We start from the raw sequence: 19312 nt of genomic DNA, 5'->3' as shown, positions 1-19312 counted from the left end.
TGAGAACCCCAGAGGTAAGGAATGGTTGCACAAGAGAGCTGACCCTACAAGTCTTAAAACAAGCGAGCCAGGGCGTTCAGCGTCTACAATGGATAGCAATATTTGTACAAGGAGGACGAAAGCCTCAGTCCTTACCTGGAGGAAGCAGGTCCCGATGGGCGTGTTCTCCTTCAAGGACACATTGTAGAAGTTGCTGCTGAATGTGGGCTCGTTGTCATTCACATCTTGGAGGGCCACCTTGACCACTGCTGTGGAGGAGAGCGCGGGGCTGCCCCCATCGGTGGCCATCACGGTCAGCTTGGGATGCGGGTCCTTCTCATAATCCAGGGGGTTGGTGGTGGTGATGATTCCAGTGGCAGGGTCAATGGTGAACCAATCAGAGTTGGTATCCGAGTTGTGTAGGATGCTGTAATAGATGTCCCCATTTGGCCCCTGATCTTTGTCCCTTGCAGTCACCTGTAGCACAAAGCTGCCAGGATACACCACCTCGGGGATAGTCTGCTTATAGACCTGCTGGTCAAACAAGGGTGGGTTATCATTGACGTCCACAACCTGAAGGACGAAGGAGGACTCTGCCCGTAGAGGAGGGGTGCCAGAGTCAGTGGCCATGACCCTCAGCTCATAGGAGTCCCTCTCTTCCCTGTCCAGGTGCTTGTCTACAATGATCAAGTAGATGATGTTATCTTTTGTGGTGAGAGCAAACTTTCCATCCCCACCTTCCAGCGAGACGTTTACATTGGAGTACTCACCATAGTCTGGGTCGGACACCGAGATACGGGCAACATATTGACCTGGCTGGGCCCCCTCAGAGACCTGGGGAGAGCCGTCCTCACTCAGGAAGATGATGGTCATGGTGGGCTGGTTGTCATTGTAATCCCGCACGTGGATCGAGACGAAGGCAGTGGAAACCTCCGGGTGTGTAGCGTTGTCCCTCGCTTGCACCACCAGCTCATGGACCCTACGCATCTCGTAGTCCAGCCCCTTACTCAGCTTGATCACTCCGGTCTTGGAGTCAATCTCAAAATACTTGTCGGGGTCGCTCTGCCGGCGGTTGATCTCATAGATAATCACCCCGTTTTCACCCTCGTCTGCATCAGAGGCAAACACCTGCAGGATGTTGCTGCCCGGCTTCAAGTTCTCTGAGATGAGCGTGTGGTAACGGCTCTCATTGAAGGCCGGCGCATTATCGTTGATATCCTGGATGACAATATCCAAGGTCATTTGCGTACTCCTGTGAGGAGAGCCTCCATCGTAGGCCTCCAGCACCAAAGAGTAGGAGGAGCGGTTCTCTCGATCCAGCACGCCGCTGACCACGAGGTCCAAGTAGAGTACTCCATTGGAGCCTCTCCTGGTATCCAGCCTGAAGGCCTGGTCAACGTTCCCCTGCTTGATGATGTAGCCCTGCGTGTTCAGCTGCCCACTGTCGGCATCGAAGGCAGGATCCAGTGGGAAGCGGGTACCAATGGGCGTGTGCTCGGGGATTCGGAACACGCTGTGACTGGTGGGAAATGCTGGGGCGTGGTCGTTGATGTCATTGACGTGTATAGTGACCTCCACAGTCACACCCTCGGTTGTGACAGCGATGAAACTGTACTGCTCCCGACTCTCACGGTCCAGCACTTTGGCCGTCTTGATGATGCCCGTGTTCTCGTCGATTTCAAGGTCAGTGGTCACCCCACTGCCCTCCTGGGCAGAGATGAAGTACATGTAGGTGTTGGAGCCAGGGGGGAGACCAGCACTGATGTCGCCAATGATGGTTCCAGTCGGCTGCCCCTCATCAATCTGTAGGTCCAGTGTGCCCAGCATGACGTTACACTGCCCACCCAGTAGCCCCCACATGCCCAAGAGCAGCAGTAGGTTCAAGCGGCCGCGACCGCATTGATGATCCATGGTTTGGTCCAGATGGTTTGCTTCGTAGTTGGGCAGTCTGTGGTCCTTTCGCAACTTCTTTTACAGAACTTGCCTTTCAACCCTGCAAAGAAGAAGAGAAGGTTGTCACAAGTCATGGAGAAGAACAAAAATTCACTGACCCACAAACACATTAAAAACAATATTTTCACTAATGCCACCAAAGAAGACAACACATCATTTTGACATCAGGTAAAAAATTCATTATCAGGTAGATCTCTCTAACAGAATCCGTTGAGGGCACGTACAGTTGGTACCTGCACCTACGTGGCGCCTTGCATGTACTGTTGGCGCAGTTGATGGAGCAGTCTTACCTTATTCAAGCTAGGCTTGGATGTACTAATTGTATGGGTAGATAAGCAGCTATAGACTTATAGGACATCTGCTGCAAATGCAACTAATGTCAGTCATAGGTTAATGTGCAAACATACCAAACAAGCATTTGCCATGCAATAGGTCTCACATTTATGAGAGTTTAAGCTATTGTCATTTACAATGGTAATAGCTCAAACTCTTGTAAATTCGAGACCTATTTCACTTCAAAGAAGCAACCACCATTGTTCGGGCTGCTTGGAAGTGAAAATGCGCATGGTGAGGAAAGTACGATGTGCCTGCAGTAGGAGAAACTCATTAAAGAAAATAGTGGTTACAGACTAACACAAGACATACCGTGTCGAAACAGAAGTAAATGGGCAAGTCGCCATGGGAGGTTACAAATGCAGACAATGCGGTACCAAGGAGGGACTAACAAGCCTAATAACGACTCGGAAGTCAGCGTTTACAAGGGACAATGACACAAGCCAATTAAAAATATGGGCGGAGAGTGGGCGGAGCTTCAAAGCCATACTCCACTAATGCATGCCACACAGCAGCGTATGCGCTACCCAGGCTCGACCTAAAAAAGACGAAACACAAGAAAGTGTGGCTACTTAATAGGCCGTTGTAGCGTGTTTCCAATTGAGAAACTGGCACACAGAATTATTCAGACACCAGTCACTTTTTTACACTGTCTACCAGCATACTTCCGGTGCCTGCGCTCTCATTTCTTGACTTCACTCAAACGATCAGTAACAAAATAACTTGAAGTGACAAATGATTACAGGGCTTTAACCACTATCGAAGGCCCTCAAAACACAATCAAAAAGGCTGTAGATGGCCCAGCTACTCCGTCCAGGTCCCATTTTACCTAGCTGAAAACGCTTTGCAGTTACTTGGTCACCAATGGAGTTTATGCACATGTGTATGTTTTGAAGTCAGTGTGACTGCAGAGGCAAGTTGTACTTAACGATGAAATGCTTGTTAATAAAAGTCTGTTGATGTGAAATCGTCCTATCATGTTGATAAAAACGTTTTGTGTGTTTAAAACCATTTAATTTTGGACATGTATATAAACTAACATAAAGGGGTGTTTTCAAATTAAGGTCACAACTGATGATTGTTCCTTTTCCGAAGTAATGGGCTTTCACCATCTACCCGTGGGGGTGAACCGAGGAATTTCTTCTTAACTAATAGCATTATAGCAGTTCTCCCTCAGGCTATCCTGCTTGTTAAAGGCCCTCTCCCTCATTAAATGCCCTTTCCTGCGGCTCGTGCCTATAATGAATGATAAGGCCTTTAAAGATATATCATTATGATATATGGGATTCTGTAATGTCTGTATAAACAACAAATAAACAGGTATGTGTGCCTTCAAGGGATTTATTCTAATGTTTAATTCAGTTATTTAGTATCTTTGTTGTGAGCAGGATATAGTAATTACCTGCCTGATGAGTTACCCAAAATCAGATTAACAGCAATTTTTTATATTTGATTTTCACTTCAATGGACATACAGTATATTTTGTATAAAAAAGCAGCAAAAACAAAGCAGCAAAAACAGGTGTAAAAATAATCAAATTTTATCTTTGAAATTTCACAAAGGGTATTCAAAATAATACATACAATGAAAAAAGAAGGCCACAATTAAATAATTCAACCTTCACAATTCCAATTGTCAACACTTTCTCACAATCTAAGGATAAAATTAATTTGAAAAGGAAAAGTGTTTATGTCGACGTTTCGATCTCTATGCTTGCGTCGATGAGACCATCTTCAGGACTAAGATGTATTGATAATACTCTGGTTTCTCTGGTAAATTACTGGCCGAGGGGACAAACGTTTCCGCATCGCATTAGGTTGATGCGGAAACGTTTGTCCCCTCGGCCGGTAATGTACCAGAGAAACCAGCGACTTTGAAACGCTACAGTGTGGGCAAATATAAAAGAAATAGACTCTCATTAAACTAAACGGAGCGTATGATACAAGTTAAGGTGACCGACAACGTATTATGCCGTATTAAGAAGTTGATGTTGGCACGTTTACCCCGTTGTAATATAATCTTCGAGGGAGAACAGAGACTTTGAAGTGTCACCACGAAGCTATATGTGAAAGAAATAAACAATCTCGATATCAACAAGCATTTACAATGCAATGGTCTCGGCATTGGTAAAGTTAGAGCTATTGGCATTGCTTATGGCATTATTTTTGTTTATGTTTTCAAAACATTTAAATAAACGGCATTGTTAAAAACAAAAACAAACAAAAATAATGTCATGAGCAATACCAATAGCTCTAACTTTAACAATGCCGAGACCGTTGCATTGTAAATGCTTGTTTTAAGGGGGCCTCGAATGGGTCTCCATCGGGCTCTGTTTTGTGCCCTGGCATAGGCGGTCCGTTTTTTTTCCGGACTGCAGTGACAGCAGGCACATCGATGTGCACGTGGTGAGGGTTGTAGGGGAAGGGAAATCATTTCAAGAGAGTCCTTTTCTCTCTGGATTTCCCTTCTGTTTTTGAATCTCAGGAGCAGCAACATTTTCGTGGTGTCACCTGGGCTGTAAGTGGAAGCGTTTTCAAAACTATACACAAGCCATAGTTGATGCTTATTTATCTTATGCAACTAACAACTATTGACAAAGCCAATAGTCCTGACTTGTTGTAGGTATGATGTGGCTTGTATGATATATCTGGACGCAATGAGAGGAACAGCAAAATAAAAGTCGGGCGGTACACTGTGCTACACACAGATTTTCAGCTTACGTATTTTTAAGCCACCCCCTTAATTACACTGACCACGCCCCCTTGAGAGACCCCCTCGCCCCCCGTTTTTTCATCTCACTTAAAGCCCTGCCAACGAGTATGTGATGGTACCTCGGAAAACGATAGAACTGTATGACTCGTATATTAGTCCTCGTTTAGGACACTGCCTTTAAGAGGGCGGTTTTAAAGAAACACGGATATCAGCATGGCCAGCCACTAGCTACAGTCGCTTGCTTCCAGGGCAGGGCCACCTTCTGCGCCTTTCCTACGCGGCATCTAAAGTGCAATTTTCGGGAGGCTTAAGAGATCTCCTCTTGAAAATTGCGACATTTATACAAATCTTTACACAATGTATTCCCGTTTGGCAGCTCCCATGTGCAATCAATTCGCTAAACAGTCATTTAAAGTGCAAACATTACCCTAGACATTGAACAGCTACATATAAAATATATGAATACAATTCGTGTAGAACACATGGGTTTACTTTTTATCGGAAAGGAATCCGTAATGTTAAGGTTGTGTAAATGTGTGTAGTTAATCTGTTGATTATTGGATTGATTGGCACGCGTTGTTTCAAAAACGTGTATAGAAAACAATTGATTCCATGATTATCTCTGGGACTGAGCTCATCTCCTCTCGAGTGAGAGAGGGGAACTGGAAATAACCCACTGTGGAACATAACACAACATAGGATGCATGTCAGTGCAATGCAGTACGTTAGCATGTAATGTACATACCACGATAAAATATAACCTCCCTTAATACACATAACGACCAAAACATACTATGACTTAACATGCTATAGCATGTTATAAACAGGCCATAACATAGCCTACTACTGCATACCTTAAGATAAGACCAATAGCATATGTAACATTAATAATTTGAAAAAAATACCACAACATGATATGATAACACAGCATAACATACAACAGGATGCCGTTTAATGCAGTGCAGTATGCTGGCATAACTATAATAGCACACAATACATACCTAAGAATGCATTCCATAAAATAATATACCATAGCCAAACACAATAATCTTAATATATTATAACATAAGATAGCCAACCATGATAAACATAACCAGATGTAAAATATGTAACATAGAGCCCTTAACATAACATATACGCAGTAGTATTTTTAGAAACCCTATACTCTAACACCTACTATACGTGCTCCAGTCCATCTTATCAACTATCTGCAGTGCACTTCGCTCTTTAAACATTTTGTTTTGAGGACTTTTCGTTCACTCCATGTTGTCAACACAAATATCTTTAATGATGCGGAGAGTCAAAAGTGAGAGAAAATTCACCCACAGTAGAGTGCACTAGGAACGTAAGCCTGTCTGAAATCTTCCACTCACTGCACAGCACATCTGCAAACAGCCAAGTTTCTCTGTATTTTTCCCTAAAATCCAAGCAGAATCAGAAAATGTGGGTGTATACAGGTTGACTTCCTGTTCCCTGGATTTATTTGCCTTAATCCTAACGAGATCTGAGAAAAGGTAAGATTCAATGTGTCTGTGATTGTTGTTCAACTTTGAGAGATGAGAGCCGGTGCCTGTCAAAGTCGCTATTAGAAAGAAAGGATATCTCAGACAAACTATAATGTGTCGCTTGGACTGTATATTCCCGAGGCAGGCTGAAAGTACCCAATAACCATATTTAAGGGCCAGAAACCAGTCGTCAAACACCTCTGTCCGGCGAGTGTCCTGTGTGTTCACGTGCTCAATAAAATCGTCTATTTTGTTCTCACGCCTGAGAGAGAGAAGGCCGGGTCTCTTTTGAGAGGGAGATGTCATCAGCGGAAGTCCCGGGCAGCGCCTCACAATGAAGGCATGGAAGGGGTTGTGTGTGTTCTAGCAGAATACGAGCTTCACCTTGAAGCATCCACCGAAGCTCCAGGGGACGAGCGTACCGTAATTACGAAATAATTGCGCACCTATTGCGACCTGCCGCCGTAGGCTCGCTTCTCTTTTCTTTTGTGCCTTTAGATTTAAAACAATGTCTTTTGAAGAATGAATCTTATTGTCATTCAGGGGAAAACAGTGTAAATACTGGGCAGAAGCTTCCCAAGAGCTAATAATCCACTACAAAGGGATTGAGTAATATTTAAATTGTGAACATGATCCCCGGGATATCCGAGGATTTAAGCAACGCACGGTGCAATCTAATGCAAGTGATGTGTACACACAACTGCTGAACCCAAACAGACACTGATTAACAGTACACACAAAATAGCTCATATTTTCGTCAGCGTAAAATCGTTTTGTAGTTCGGACTAACAAACACGTCTTGTTTATATAGCGCCTCACAGTCGCGCTGTAAGTAACAGGAATGAAAACGTATTTTGCAACTTTTTGTGCGAAATCAACTATTTTATAGCAGAAGTTAATAAGTAATTTATCGCGGTTAGTATTTGTTTTAAATGCCATCTTGAACCAGAGAGTCTAAAAGGCAATCGTTTGAAATAACTTTATAAAAAGTCACCACTTACCAAGAATCCCAGCAGTTTTAGGCCGTGTAGCGCCATGCTGGGTGGTGTTATTTCTCACAGGAGCGCTAAGAGCAAAGCGGTGTTCGCATGTGGGCGCTGACGGGCTCCTGGGTGCAGAAGAAACGGCAGCCTGGCTGCTCCTCTCCAACCCCTCCAGCCCCAGCCTCTCCCCAGCTCCGCCGTTCACTGATTGACACAGGACACCTCGCGCTCCCGTCACTACAGGGCGCGGGGAGGGGACAGGTATGTAGATGGGAGGTCAGGAACTGCTGGGTGAGAGAGAGCCTTCAGAGGCAGAGGTGTGCTCGCGTCTTGTCCAGAGCTCTGAACGGGAGCCCACAGGGCGGACAGCCTGTCACTGTGTTTCACTGAAGGTGTTCGGGGGGTCTGGTGTAAGGGTGCAGGGGTTATCGACACTTCATCAGAGAGTTAGTTCCACGCCATAGCAATTACTTGTATAAAGATAAAAGAGTAAGAGAGGGAAATTGTAGAGGTGGTGAAAGAAAGAGGCGTGAGGCGGAATCAACACTAGGGCCCTGATTATAGGGCGACCAGAATTTTAAAGCCCCAAAACGGGTCATTTGACAGAAATAGAAGAAGGACGACAATTGTATTTAAACCAAGCGCATAGAATGAAAGCGCTCTTCAGCAAAGAATTTCAGAAGAGGCAAATAAATACAATTAACATTTTAAAGCCAGTATCATGCCTACTGATTACATTGCTTACTTATAACAAGTTAACTCTTCCTGCATATGAAGGCACGAGCGAAAAGCAAAACAAGCCGAGGGCACCAGAAGACACCACCGCCTTTCTCCGAGGCAGAGCAAAAATGCCTCGGAGAAAGGGAGCCTCATTTTCGGATTTGGGGGCGTGTTTTGCTGTTGTCTCCTCCCTGAGACTTCTCGCAAAAAACACGCCCCCCGATCCGAAAAAGACGGGGCTTCAACGGAGTGACTGGACCTCTTCTCCAGTGGCTGGCCAGCATTTAAGAGGCCAGCCAATGGAGAACAGGATAGAAGAGGGGCGGGTGCAAGCCCCTCTTCTCAAAGTCACTCCAACTCATTAAATCTCGGAGCGAGACTGCGCAAGCGCAGCCTTTCGCAGCCGAGACCTAAAAACGGTATAACTATTTAACAACCAGTGCCATAAACATTGTGAACTTAAGATACGCTGTGTGTAGGTCCTGAATCACGGCTGTCACAGTGTTGCAGATCCTTATCAAATATATGTTCATACCACAGACTCAAGGGGTCAACTATTATCAATACATCTTAGTCCTGAAGATGGTCTCATCGACGCAAGCCTAGAGACCGAAACGTCGACATAAACACTTTTCCTTTTCAAATTAATTTTATACTTAGATTGTGAGAAAGTGTTGACAATTGGAATTGTGAAGGTTGAATTATTTAATTGTAGCCTTCTTTTTTCATTGTATGTATTATTTTGAATACCCTTTGTGAAATTTAAAAGATAAAATTTGATTATTTTTACACCCGTTTTTGCTGCTTTTTTATACAAAATATACTGTATGTCTATTGAAGTGAAAATCAAATATAAAAAATTGCTGTTCATCTAATTTTGAGTAACTCATCAGGCAGGTAATTACTATATCCTGCTCACAACAAAGATACTAAATAACTGAATTAAACATTAGAATAAATCCCTTGAAGGCACACATACCTGTTTATCTATTTTGCCCGACCCTTCAAGGGTAGACTGGGCTGTCCATTATACTTATCACTGTATAAACAACAGTCCCTTATTTCTTAAAAATTAGCAACTCGTTTGGCAACTCTTGACACACCAAGTCACCAATTATAAAGAAAAGACATCAGAACTCAACTATTATAATTTATTACAGTCGCGCTCTGACATTCAAGGAGCATAGTTGAAGCAGCTGTTTAAAGCAACGAAAACAGAATGTTTCTTTTCTTCTGCTCTATTTTAATAGCTTATAATGACAAGCACAGAGACTGTTTATTTTGTGCACTCCTTAGACAAAAGCTAGAATCTTTCTGTATGTTTCTACACGTTCTGAGCTACTGTAACTTTTTTTTTTAACAACTGACTTGTATTGAACTGTTTCTAATATCTGTTTGCAACAAATATCCAACATGCTTTTGATGTGTTTAGATTTGCACTAGTGGTTTTATTTGTATACTTCATGTTTGCAAACATGCTCGCTTTATCAATGAAAGAGTTAGGCACCAAGGTTTTATGTGGTTTGTGGGAAAGGTGATGGTCTGGCCATGTACTATATGGGATAAAGTACCCCCGGCATATAAGATAAGGATATTGCAAGTCACCTCACGGTTCCATAACCTTAGAAAGGAACTGGGCCTTCGGCCACATTCCTCTATATGGCTATGGAACTCCTTGGTGACTTGCAAAATCCTTATAAAGTACGGCAGGGGGAACTTTATCCCTTATATAATCTTTAACAATGGCTTATAATATTATCATGAATTGCAGATACACCTAACATAATAATGCTTTGTAAGAAATCTTTTTTAAAAGGAAAGCCCAGGATTGGACACATGGGGGAAATGCACAAATATACTTCTCCGGTACAGAGGCCTGGCACAGTTTCACCAGCTTGGCTCTGACCCCGCTCCTAATATCGTACTCCCCGTTTGGCAGAATGCCACCACAAAATTCCAGTCCCTTAGACCCTATAAAAAAGAGGCCATAATATTCCTTCCACCCATGCCCCAACCTGCAGGAAACAGAAATTAGTGGAAGCTAAATCCCCAGCTGGGCACAAAGAACACTCGTAAATACTGTATTCATATGAAGCGGGCTGGCCGCGCGCCGCGCCGGTTGCAGGGCTGCATGCGGCGGTAATTAAAGCTGTGTAAACGCTTACGCAAGATGCTGTTCCCATTGGCTGGCTGTATTTGGGCCCACCATTTTGCTTTACAATGGAGTACACGTTTTAGGAAGGTCAACCCCTAGACAGCACAATAGTGCACCCTCCTCCCATCCCCATCTGACTGCTTGGGATTGGGGCTTTGGGTAGTGCAGCATCTGAAGTGCTTTGTAGCTGCCACAGAGCACTGGTTCTTCTGAGCTGCTTACACCACCTTAGCTCAACAGCATCTGCATCCTGGGACTTGTAGCTTTAATATTCCTATCGAGGGTGTCTAGGCGCATCCACCCGTAGGCCGAAAATGCTACACAGACCTTCCTTGACAAAAACTCACTTTAGTCTCACACTAATTCACGCAATCCATTTTGAAAGGAATACTGGACACCGCTTTACCAACCTCTCACAACTAAACACCAATAAAAGTACAGACACCCCTGAAATCTGGAATGAACCCATAGATACTTTGCTAAGTGAACTGCAGTTTGTATATATTGGTTAACCCGCATACTTATTTGAGGCAACATTTTATTAGCTATCACGTGGAGCGCTTCCCTATGTTCATGATTCGGCACCCCGCTAATAGAATGGGGTCTGCAGGGCATATTATAGGTCTGTTAGTGCCAGGACTTGCAGTTTGGGCTTCACGAAGACTTCTACACACCAGCCAGATTTGGAAGTTAATGCAAAGGTAGCCCCGCAGGTTAATGTTTCTGCTTCAGACTTATTCTGTACCATGTAAGGTGTTTCAAGCTCATTGGCTTATATTCATTTCAATGCACAACACATAAAGCGCCTAGACACCTTGGTGGGAGGTATCATGGGCTAGTCAAGTACATCTACCGATATAAACTGCTAGACAGGCTGTTAGAGGAAGGACTTGGGATTCCGGTAATGTTAGCCCTCCCTCTAGGCACCAGGCTCTGAATAAGTTAGGCACTATTTTCCCCCTTTCAGCTGGGGTCTAGGCTCTGTATAGGTTAAGTAGTTCTTGTTTTCCTCCCGGGTTGTGTATGTTATGTACATGTTTACTCCTTGCTGCTGGGGTCTGTATATGTTATGTACATGTTTACTTCTTGCTCCTGGGGTCCGTATACATTAGGTACTTGTTTCCACCTTGCTGTTGTGTTCCCTATAAGTTAGGTGCCTGTTGTTCCCCCCTTGCTGCTGGGGGCAGCATAGGTTAGGTACGGTTCCCCCCTTGCTGCTGGGGGCTGCATAGGTTAGGCACTAGCCCCCTTGCTCCTGGGGGATGCATAGGTTAGGTACTGCTCCCTCTTGCTGCTGGGGGCAGCATAGGTTAGGTAATGTTCTCCCCTTGCTGCTGGGGGCAGCATAGGTTAGGTACTGTTCCTCCCTTGCTGCTGGGGGCAGCATAGGTTAGGTACTGTTTCCCCCTGGCTGCTGCGGCTGCATAGGTTAGGTACTGTTCCCCCTTTGCTCCTGGGGGCTGCATAGGTTAGGTACTGTTTCCCCCTGGCTGCTGCGGCTGCATATGTTAGGTACTGTCCCCCCCCCCTTGCTGCTGGGGGCAGCATAGCTTAGGTACTGTTCCCCTTTGCTGCTGGGGGCTTCATAGGTTAGGTACTGTTCCCCCCTTGCTGCTGGGGCCAGCATAGGTTAGCTACTGTTTACCCCTTGTTGCTGGGGGCTGCATAGGTTAGGTACGGATTCTCCCTTGCTGCTGGGTCTTCATAGGTTAGGTACTGCCCCCCCCTTGCTGCTGGGGGCTGCATAGGTTAGGTACTGTTCCCCTCTTGCTGCTGGGGGCTGCATAGGTTAGATACTGCCCCCCCTTGCTACTGGGGGCTTCATAGATTATTTACTGTTCCCCCTTGCTGCTGGGGGGCTGCATAGGTTAGGTACTGTTCCCCCCTTGCTGCTGGGTCTGCATAGATGAGGTGCTAGGCTCCGAGACTGTTTCTGCCTTGCTTCTGCGTGCTACATATGTTAGGTACTTTTTGTTTTTACCTTGCTGCTTGGCTCTGAATAAGTTAGATACTGTTTCTCCCTTGCTGCTGGGCTCTGCATAGGTTAGGTACTGACCCCTCCCCACCCCCCCCCCACTTGCTGCTGGGCTCCGCATAGGTTAGGTACTTGTTTCAACCTTGTTGTTTTGCTCTGTATACATTAAGTGCTTGTCATTTACCCTCGCTGCTGGCTCTGCATAGGTTAGGTACGGTTTACCTCCTTACTGCTAGCTCTGTAGGTTATGTAATTGTCATTTTCCTCCTTACTTCTAGCTCCGTAAGTTATGTACTTGTTATTTTCCTCCTTGCTGCTGGCTCTGTGCAGTTTATGTACTTGTTATTTTCCTCCTTACTGCTAGCTCTGTAGGTTATGTACTTGTTATTTGTCTCCTTGCTGCTGGCTCTGTGCAGTTTATGTACTTGTTATTTTCCTCCTTACTGCTGGGCTCTGCAGGATAGGTACTTGTTATTCCATCCTTACTGCTGGGCTCTGCAGGATAGGTACTTGTTATTTCCATCCTTACTGCTGGGCTCTGATTGATAGGTACTTGTTATTTCCATCCTTACTGCTGGGCTCTGAAGGATAGGCACTTGTTATTTCCATCCTTACTGCTGGGCTCTGAAGGATAGGTACTTGTGATTTTCCTCTTTACTGCTGGGCTCTGCAGGATAGGTACTTGTTATTTCCATCCTTACTGCTGGGCTCTGCAGGATAGGTATTTGTTATTTCCATCCTTACTGCTGGGCTCTGCAGGATAGGTACTTGTTATTTCCATCCTTACTGCTGGGCTCTGAAGGATAGGTACTTGTTATTTCCATCCTTACTGCTGGGCTCTGAAGGATAGGTGCTTGTTTTTTCCCTCCTTGCTGCTGGGCTCTGCAGGATAGGTACAAGCTATTTCCATCCTTACTGCTGGGCTCTGAAGGATAGGTACTTGGTATTTCCATCCTTACTGCGGGCTCTGAAGGATAGGTACTTGTTATTTTTCTCCTTACTGCTGGGCTCTGAAGGATAGGTACTTGTTATTTTCCTCCTTACTGCTGGGCTCTGAAGGATAGGTACTTGTTATTTTCCTCCTTACTGCTGGGCTCTGAAGGATAGGTACTTGTTATTTTCCTCCTTACTGCTGCGCTCTGCAGGATAGGTACTTGTTATTTTCCTCCTTACTGCTGGGCTCTGAAGGATAGGTACTTGTTATTTTCCTCCTTACTGCTGGGCTCTGCAGGATAGGTACTTGTTATTTTCCTCCTTACTGCTGGGCTCTGAAGGATAGGTACTTGTTATTTTCCTCCTTACTGCTGGGCTCTGCAGGATAGGTACTTGTTATTTCCATCCTTACTGCTGGGCTCTGAAGGATAGGTACTTGTTATTTTCCTTCTTACTGCTGGGCTCTGCAGGATAGGTACAAGCTATTTCCATCCTTACTGCTGGGCTCTGAAGGATAGGTACTTGGTATTTCCATCCTTACTGCGGGGCTCTGAAGGATAGGTACTTGTTATTTTCCTCCTTACTGCTGGGCTCTGAAGGATAGGTACTTGTTATTTTCCTCCTTACTGCTGGGCTCTGAAGGATAGGTACTTGTTATTTTCCTCCTTACTGCTGGGCTCTGAAGGATAGGTACTTGTTATTTTCCTCCTTACTGCTGGGCTCTGCAGGATAGGTACTTGTTATTTCCATCCTTACTGCTGGGCTCTGAAGGATAGGTACTTGTTATTTTCCTCCTTACTGCTGGGCTCTGCAGGATAGGTACAAGCTATGTCCATCCTTACTGCTGGGCTCTGAAGGATAGGTACTTGGTATTTCCATCCTTACTGCGGGGCTCTGAAGGATAGGTACTTGTTATTTTCCTCCTTACTGCTGGGCTCTGAAGGATAGGTACTTGTTATTTTCCTCCTTACTGCTGGGCTCTGAAGGATAGGTACTTGTTATTTTCCTCCTTACTGCTGGGCTCTGAAGGATAGGTACTTGTTATTTTCCTCCTTACGGCTGGGCTCTGAAGGATAGGTACTTGTTATTTCCATCCTTACTGCTGGGCTCTGAAGGATAGGTGCTTGTTTTTTTCCTCCTTACTGCTGGGCTCTGCAGGATAGGTACAAGCTATTTCCATCCTTACTTCTGGGCTCTGAAGGATAGGTACTTGTTATTTCCATCCTTACTGCGGGGCTCTGAAGGATAGGTACTTGTTATTTTCCTCCTTACTGCTGGGCTCTGAAGGATAGGTACTTGTTATTTTCCTCCTTACTGCTGGGCTCTGAAGGATAGGTACTTGTTATTTTCCTCCTTACTGCTGGCCTCTGAAGGATAGGTACTTGTTATGTTCCTCCTTACTGCTGGGCTCTGCAGGATAGGTACTTGTTATTTTCCTCCTTACTGCTGGGCTCTGAAGGATAGGTACTTGTTATTTTCCTCCTTACTGCTGGGCTCTGCAGGATAGGTACTTGTTATTTTCCTCCTTACTGCTGGGCTCTGAAGGAAAGGTACTTGTTATTTTCCTCCTTACTGCTGGGCTCTGCAGGATAGGTACTTGTTATTTCCATCCTTACTGCTGGGCTCTGAAGGATAGGTACTTGTTATTTGCCTCCTTACTGCTGGGCTCTGCAGGATAGGTACAAGCTATTTCCATCCTTACTGCTGGGCTCTGAAGGATAGGTACTTGGTATTTCCATCCTTACTGCGGGGCTCTGAAGGATAGGTACTTGTTATTTGCCTCCTTACTGCTGGGCTCTGAAGGATAGGTACTTGTTATTTTCCTCCTTACTGCTGGGCTCTGAAGGATAGGTACTTGTTATTTTCCTCCTTACTGCTGGGCTCTGAAGGATAGGTACTTGTTATGATCCTCCTTACTGCTGGGCTCTGCAGGATAGGTACTTGTTATTTTCCTCCTTACTGCTGGGCTCTGAAGGATAGGTACTTGTTATTTTCCTCCTTACTCCTGGGCTCTGCAGGATAGGTACTTGTTATTTTCCTCCTTACTGCTGGGCTCTGCAGGATAGGTACTTGTTATTTCCATCCTTACTGCTGGGCTCTGAAAGATAGGTACTTGTTTTTTTCCTCCTTACTGCTGGGCTCTGCAGGATAGGTACTTGTTATTTCCATCCTTACAGCTGAGTTCTGAAGGATAGGTACTTGTTATTTTCCTCCTTGCTGCTAGCTCTGTGCAGTTTATGTACTTGTTATTTTCCTCCTTGCTGCTGGCTCTGTGCAGTTTATGTACTTGTTATTTTCCTCCTTACTGCTGGGCTCTGCAGGATATGTATTTGTTATTTCCATCCTTACTTCTGGCTCTGTGCAGGTTATGTTCTAGTTATTTCCTCCTTACTGCTGGCTCTGTGCAGATCACTGACGTTAACATTTCACATACTCCCCACGACTGCACTGTGGCATCAGAGTACAAGTAGGCACATCTTCACTGCATCTGCAATGTGGCATCTGAGCACTGAGGGTAACAAGGCAGATACTCCCCACAGCTGCACTGTGGCATCAGAGCACAGGGTACAGTAGGCACATCTTCAGTGCATCTGCAATGTGGCGTCAGAGCACTGCGGGTAACACTGCACATACTCCCCACAGCTGCACTGTGGCATCAGAGCACTGAGGGTAACAAGGCACATACTCCCCACAGCTGCACTGTGGCATCAGAGCACAGGGTACAGTAGGCACATCTTCAGTGCATCTGCAATGTGGCGTCAGAGCACTGCGGGTAACACTGCACTTACTCCCCACAGCTGCACTGTGGCATCAGAGCACTGAGGGTAACAAGGCACATACTCCCCACAGCTGCACTGTGGGATCAGAGCACAGGGTACAGTAGGCACATCTTCACTGCATCTGCAATGTGGCGTCAGAGCACTGCGGGTAACACTGCACATACTCCCCACAGCTGCACTGTGGGATCAGAGCACAGAGTACAAGTAGGCACATCTTCACTGCAGCTGCAATGTGGCGTCAGAGCACTGAGGGTAACACTGCACATACTCCCCACAGCTGCACTGTGGCGTCAGAGCACTGAGGGTAACGAGGCAGATACTTTCTACAAATGCACTTTGGAGTCCGAACACAGAGGGTAATACTGCAGAAGTCTGTGCATCCTCCCTGCAGCTGCACTGTAAGTCAGAGGCAGTGCTTTAAATGGACTGGTACTATCAGGAACGGAGTACCTGCACTTCTTTAATTTGAAAGGGAGAGTACCTGCACTTCTCAGCACTGCTCAGTACTTTTAACGGGAGAGCACCTGCACTTCTCAGCACTGCCCAGTACTTTTAACGGGAGAGCACCTGCACTTCTCAGCACTGCTCAGTACTTTTAACGGGAGAGAACCTGCACTTCTCAATACTGCTCAGTACTTTTAACGGGAGAGCACCTGCACTTCTCAGCACTTCTCAGTACTTTTAACGGGACAGTACCTGCACTTCTCAGCACTGCTCAGTACTTTTAACGGGAGGGCACCTGCACTTCTCAATACTGCTCAGTACTTTTAACGGGAGAGCACCTGCACTTCTCAGCACTGCTCAGTACTTTTAACGGGAGAGCACCTGCACTTCTCAATACTGCTCAGTACTTTTAGCTGGTGGTCAAATCTGCCCTGAGGCTCACACAGATAGCGGGGGGTATAAATAAATTCCAAAGGAACACGCTTTTTAAGCCAGTCTCCCCTGGTCTTGAAATATATAAAGCCCAAGCTAGACCTGCTGCAATGTACGGTGCAGAACTCTGGGGCTATACCCGTGTATTGGCCCTGTCTAAGGTCGAACATACATTTATTAGAAATTTGATAGGGCTACCCCAGAGCACCCCGCTGATACCCCTGAGGCTGGATTTAGATCTAGAGCCTATCTCTGAACTCCTGGCGAGCAGACCCCTCCTGTACTGGAGAAGGTTGTGGACAGCACCAGAGCTCGGAGATTACAGAGCTGAGTTTCTAGCAATTTGGGATCAGCTGAAGAGTAGAAACATACCGTGGCTATCCCATATAAAGGCCACATTACACCAGATTGGTCTTCCTCAATTATGGGAGACTCCAGAAGAAGGCTGTATGGTGGTAAAAAGAACGGAGTTGCTAGCTCTAGTTAGACAGCACAATCTGGACCAACTATACCGCCTGCCATCTATGGGTAGGCTGACTACGGAATTCCTGCAAGTAAAACTGACCCCTAGCAGGGAGGAGTTCCTAGATTTGATCCAGCCGCCCAGAGCAAAGAAATTATACATCCAACTAAGGTATGGTTGCCTCCCGATTGGGGAATTGACTTGCAAGCGGGCGGGAAGAGATGCGGGGGTCTGCCCCGTCTGTAATAAAACCAAAGAAGACCTTGCTCATGTTTTATTTTTCTGCACCGCCTATAATGAAATACGCAGAGCCTGGCTAGTGCCATTGGGAATAAAGCATTGTGCACAAGCCTGCAGGATTCTACGCTATGACACTTCCCCCCCAATTGTGTTCTCTGTTTCCCGTTTTTTATATGGTATGTGGAGAAGAAGGTCTGCCTTGATAATCTAATCAACTATTTACTTTTAATACAAATGGAATTTAATTGTTCATTGCTGCTACTTTGATAACTGTTGTTTAATAACTTTTTATTTAAAAAACTGAATTATTTATGTATTTTATGTATATGTATATATTTTATCTGTGCTTTTATGGTCATCGACCGAAATAAAGCTATCAAAGTGAAGTGAAGTACTTTTAACGGGAGAGTACTGCACTGCTCAGTACTTTTAACGGGAAAGTACCTGCACTTCTCAGCACTGCTCAGTACTTTTAACGGGAAAGTACCTGCACTTCTCAGCACTGATCAATACTTTTAAAGGGCGAGCACCTGCACTTCTCAGCTCTGCTGCAATATTTTTTACGGGAGAGTCCTGGCACTTCTCAGAGGCAAAGGGGATCTCTTGAGCAGTGAATTCCGCTGAATACCTGCACTTTTCTACTTCCATTTGCAGCACTGGTCAGAGCTGAGATGCTCAAAGCTCAGCGCTGCATCGCTCAGTGCACCCCTCCTGTGGCGGTACCTGGCACTGAGCTGCACCGCGTCCTGCACCCCCCCGCCCCCCCCCCCCCAGCCGGAGGGGTTAAGTTGCCTGTCTCCTCAGTGATGGATGGCTTTCTCCTGCCTCTCCTCACCCTCCCTGGAGACACATTCAGAGGGCCCCTCCCCCAGCCCTTCCTGCAGTAGCCGGGCCGCGAGCCCCAACAGCTGCTTTTAATTAGAAGCCATTTGATTGCCGGGGAGCGCCTGGATCGCCTCAGCCTCTGAAACCCTATCTGCTTCCCCCCAAAGCTCAGCTCCTGTCCCCGGTACCCGAGGTCCCGGCAGCAGCCACAGCGCGGGAAGAAGAGGAAACCTCCTCTGGCACGCCAAGCCCCCTGGTGACCCGGCCAGGGGGTGTCCTGCCATAATGGTGACCTGCCGGCCGCGAAGCGCCCAGGGGAGAGGGTGACCAGGTCAGAGGGAGGAGGGGCCAGTCAGGATGGCGACCAGGCCCGGGATGTTTCCCCTCACTCCATGCCATCGGAACAGGGGTTCACAATGCATGTGCACGTTCAGCAGGAGCGCGGGTCCAATTGATTCCGTGAGTGAAAATAAAGACTACATTTCCCAGAATGCTTTGTATTATGAAATGCTCACAGCTGGTGGCATGGTGTCCTGATAACATGGAGTCAAGTTGGAATACTAGCTGAGTGCAGGTCAGGCACAGCATAGCTGAGACCTCCCGAGAAGCTGGTTGACCAGCTCATGGGGTGGGGGGGCGGGGAGTGCTTGGTCTAGGGGGCCAGCTCAGGCGGAGCCCGTGAATAACCGCCCAAGAGGCTGGTTGACTGGGTCCGAGGGACTTTTGCCATGCCCTCAGCCCTGCCCAGAGATGAGTGAGCTGGGCAGAGGGTCCCTTGCCACAATGTGCCCAGGCGCTGAGTGGTCAGGACAGAGGGTCATTTGACCTGACCGACCAACGCAGAGGGTCCCTGTCCGTGGCACACTCAGAGGGCTGGGGA

The 19312-nt window shown here is 46.2% G+C and overlaps 1 protein-coding gene across 1 annotated transcript in view; it reads right to left on the bottom strand.

Annotated features, from left to right (window-relative positions):
• DCHS1 (dachsous cadherin-related 1) overlaps positions 1–19312 on the bottom strand; it is a 357645-nt gene that overhangs the window by 309435 nt on the left and 28898 nt on the right. The window contains exon 2 of the mRNA XM_085623531.1: positions 136–1972. Coding sequence (XP_085479657.1) covers positions 136–1890 — 1755 coding nt within the window. The 5' untranslated portion in view covers positions 1891–1972. The remainder of the gene's footprint in view (positions 1–135; positions 1973–19312) is intronic.

Source organism: Triturus cristatus, chromosome 8 (genome assembly GCF_964204655.1).
Source record: "Triturus cristatus chromosome 8, aTriCri1.1, whole genome shotgun sequence".
Taxonomy (NCBI): Eukaryota; Metazoa; Chordata; class Amphibia; order Caudata; family Salamandridae; genus Triturus; species Triturus cristatus.
This window is presented reverse-complemented; position numbering and strand designations above follow the sequence as displayed.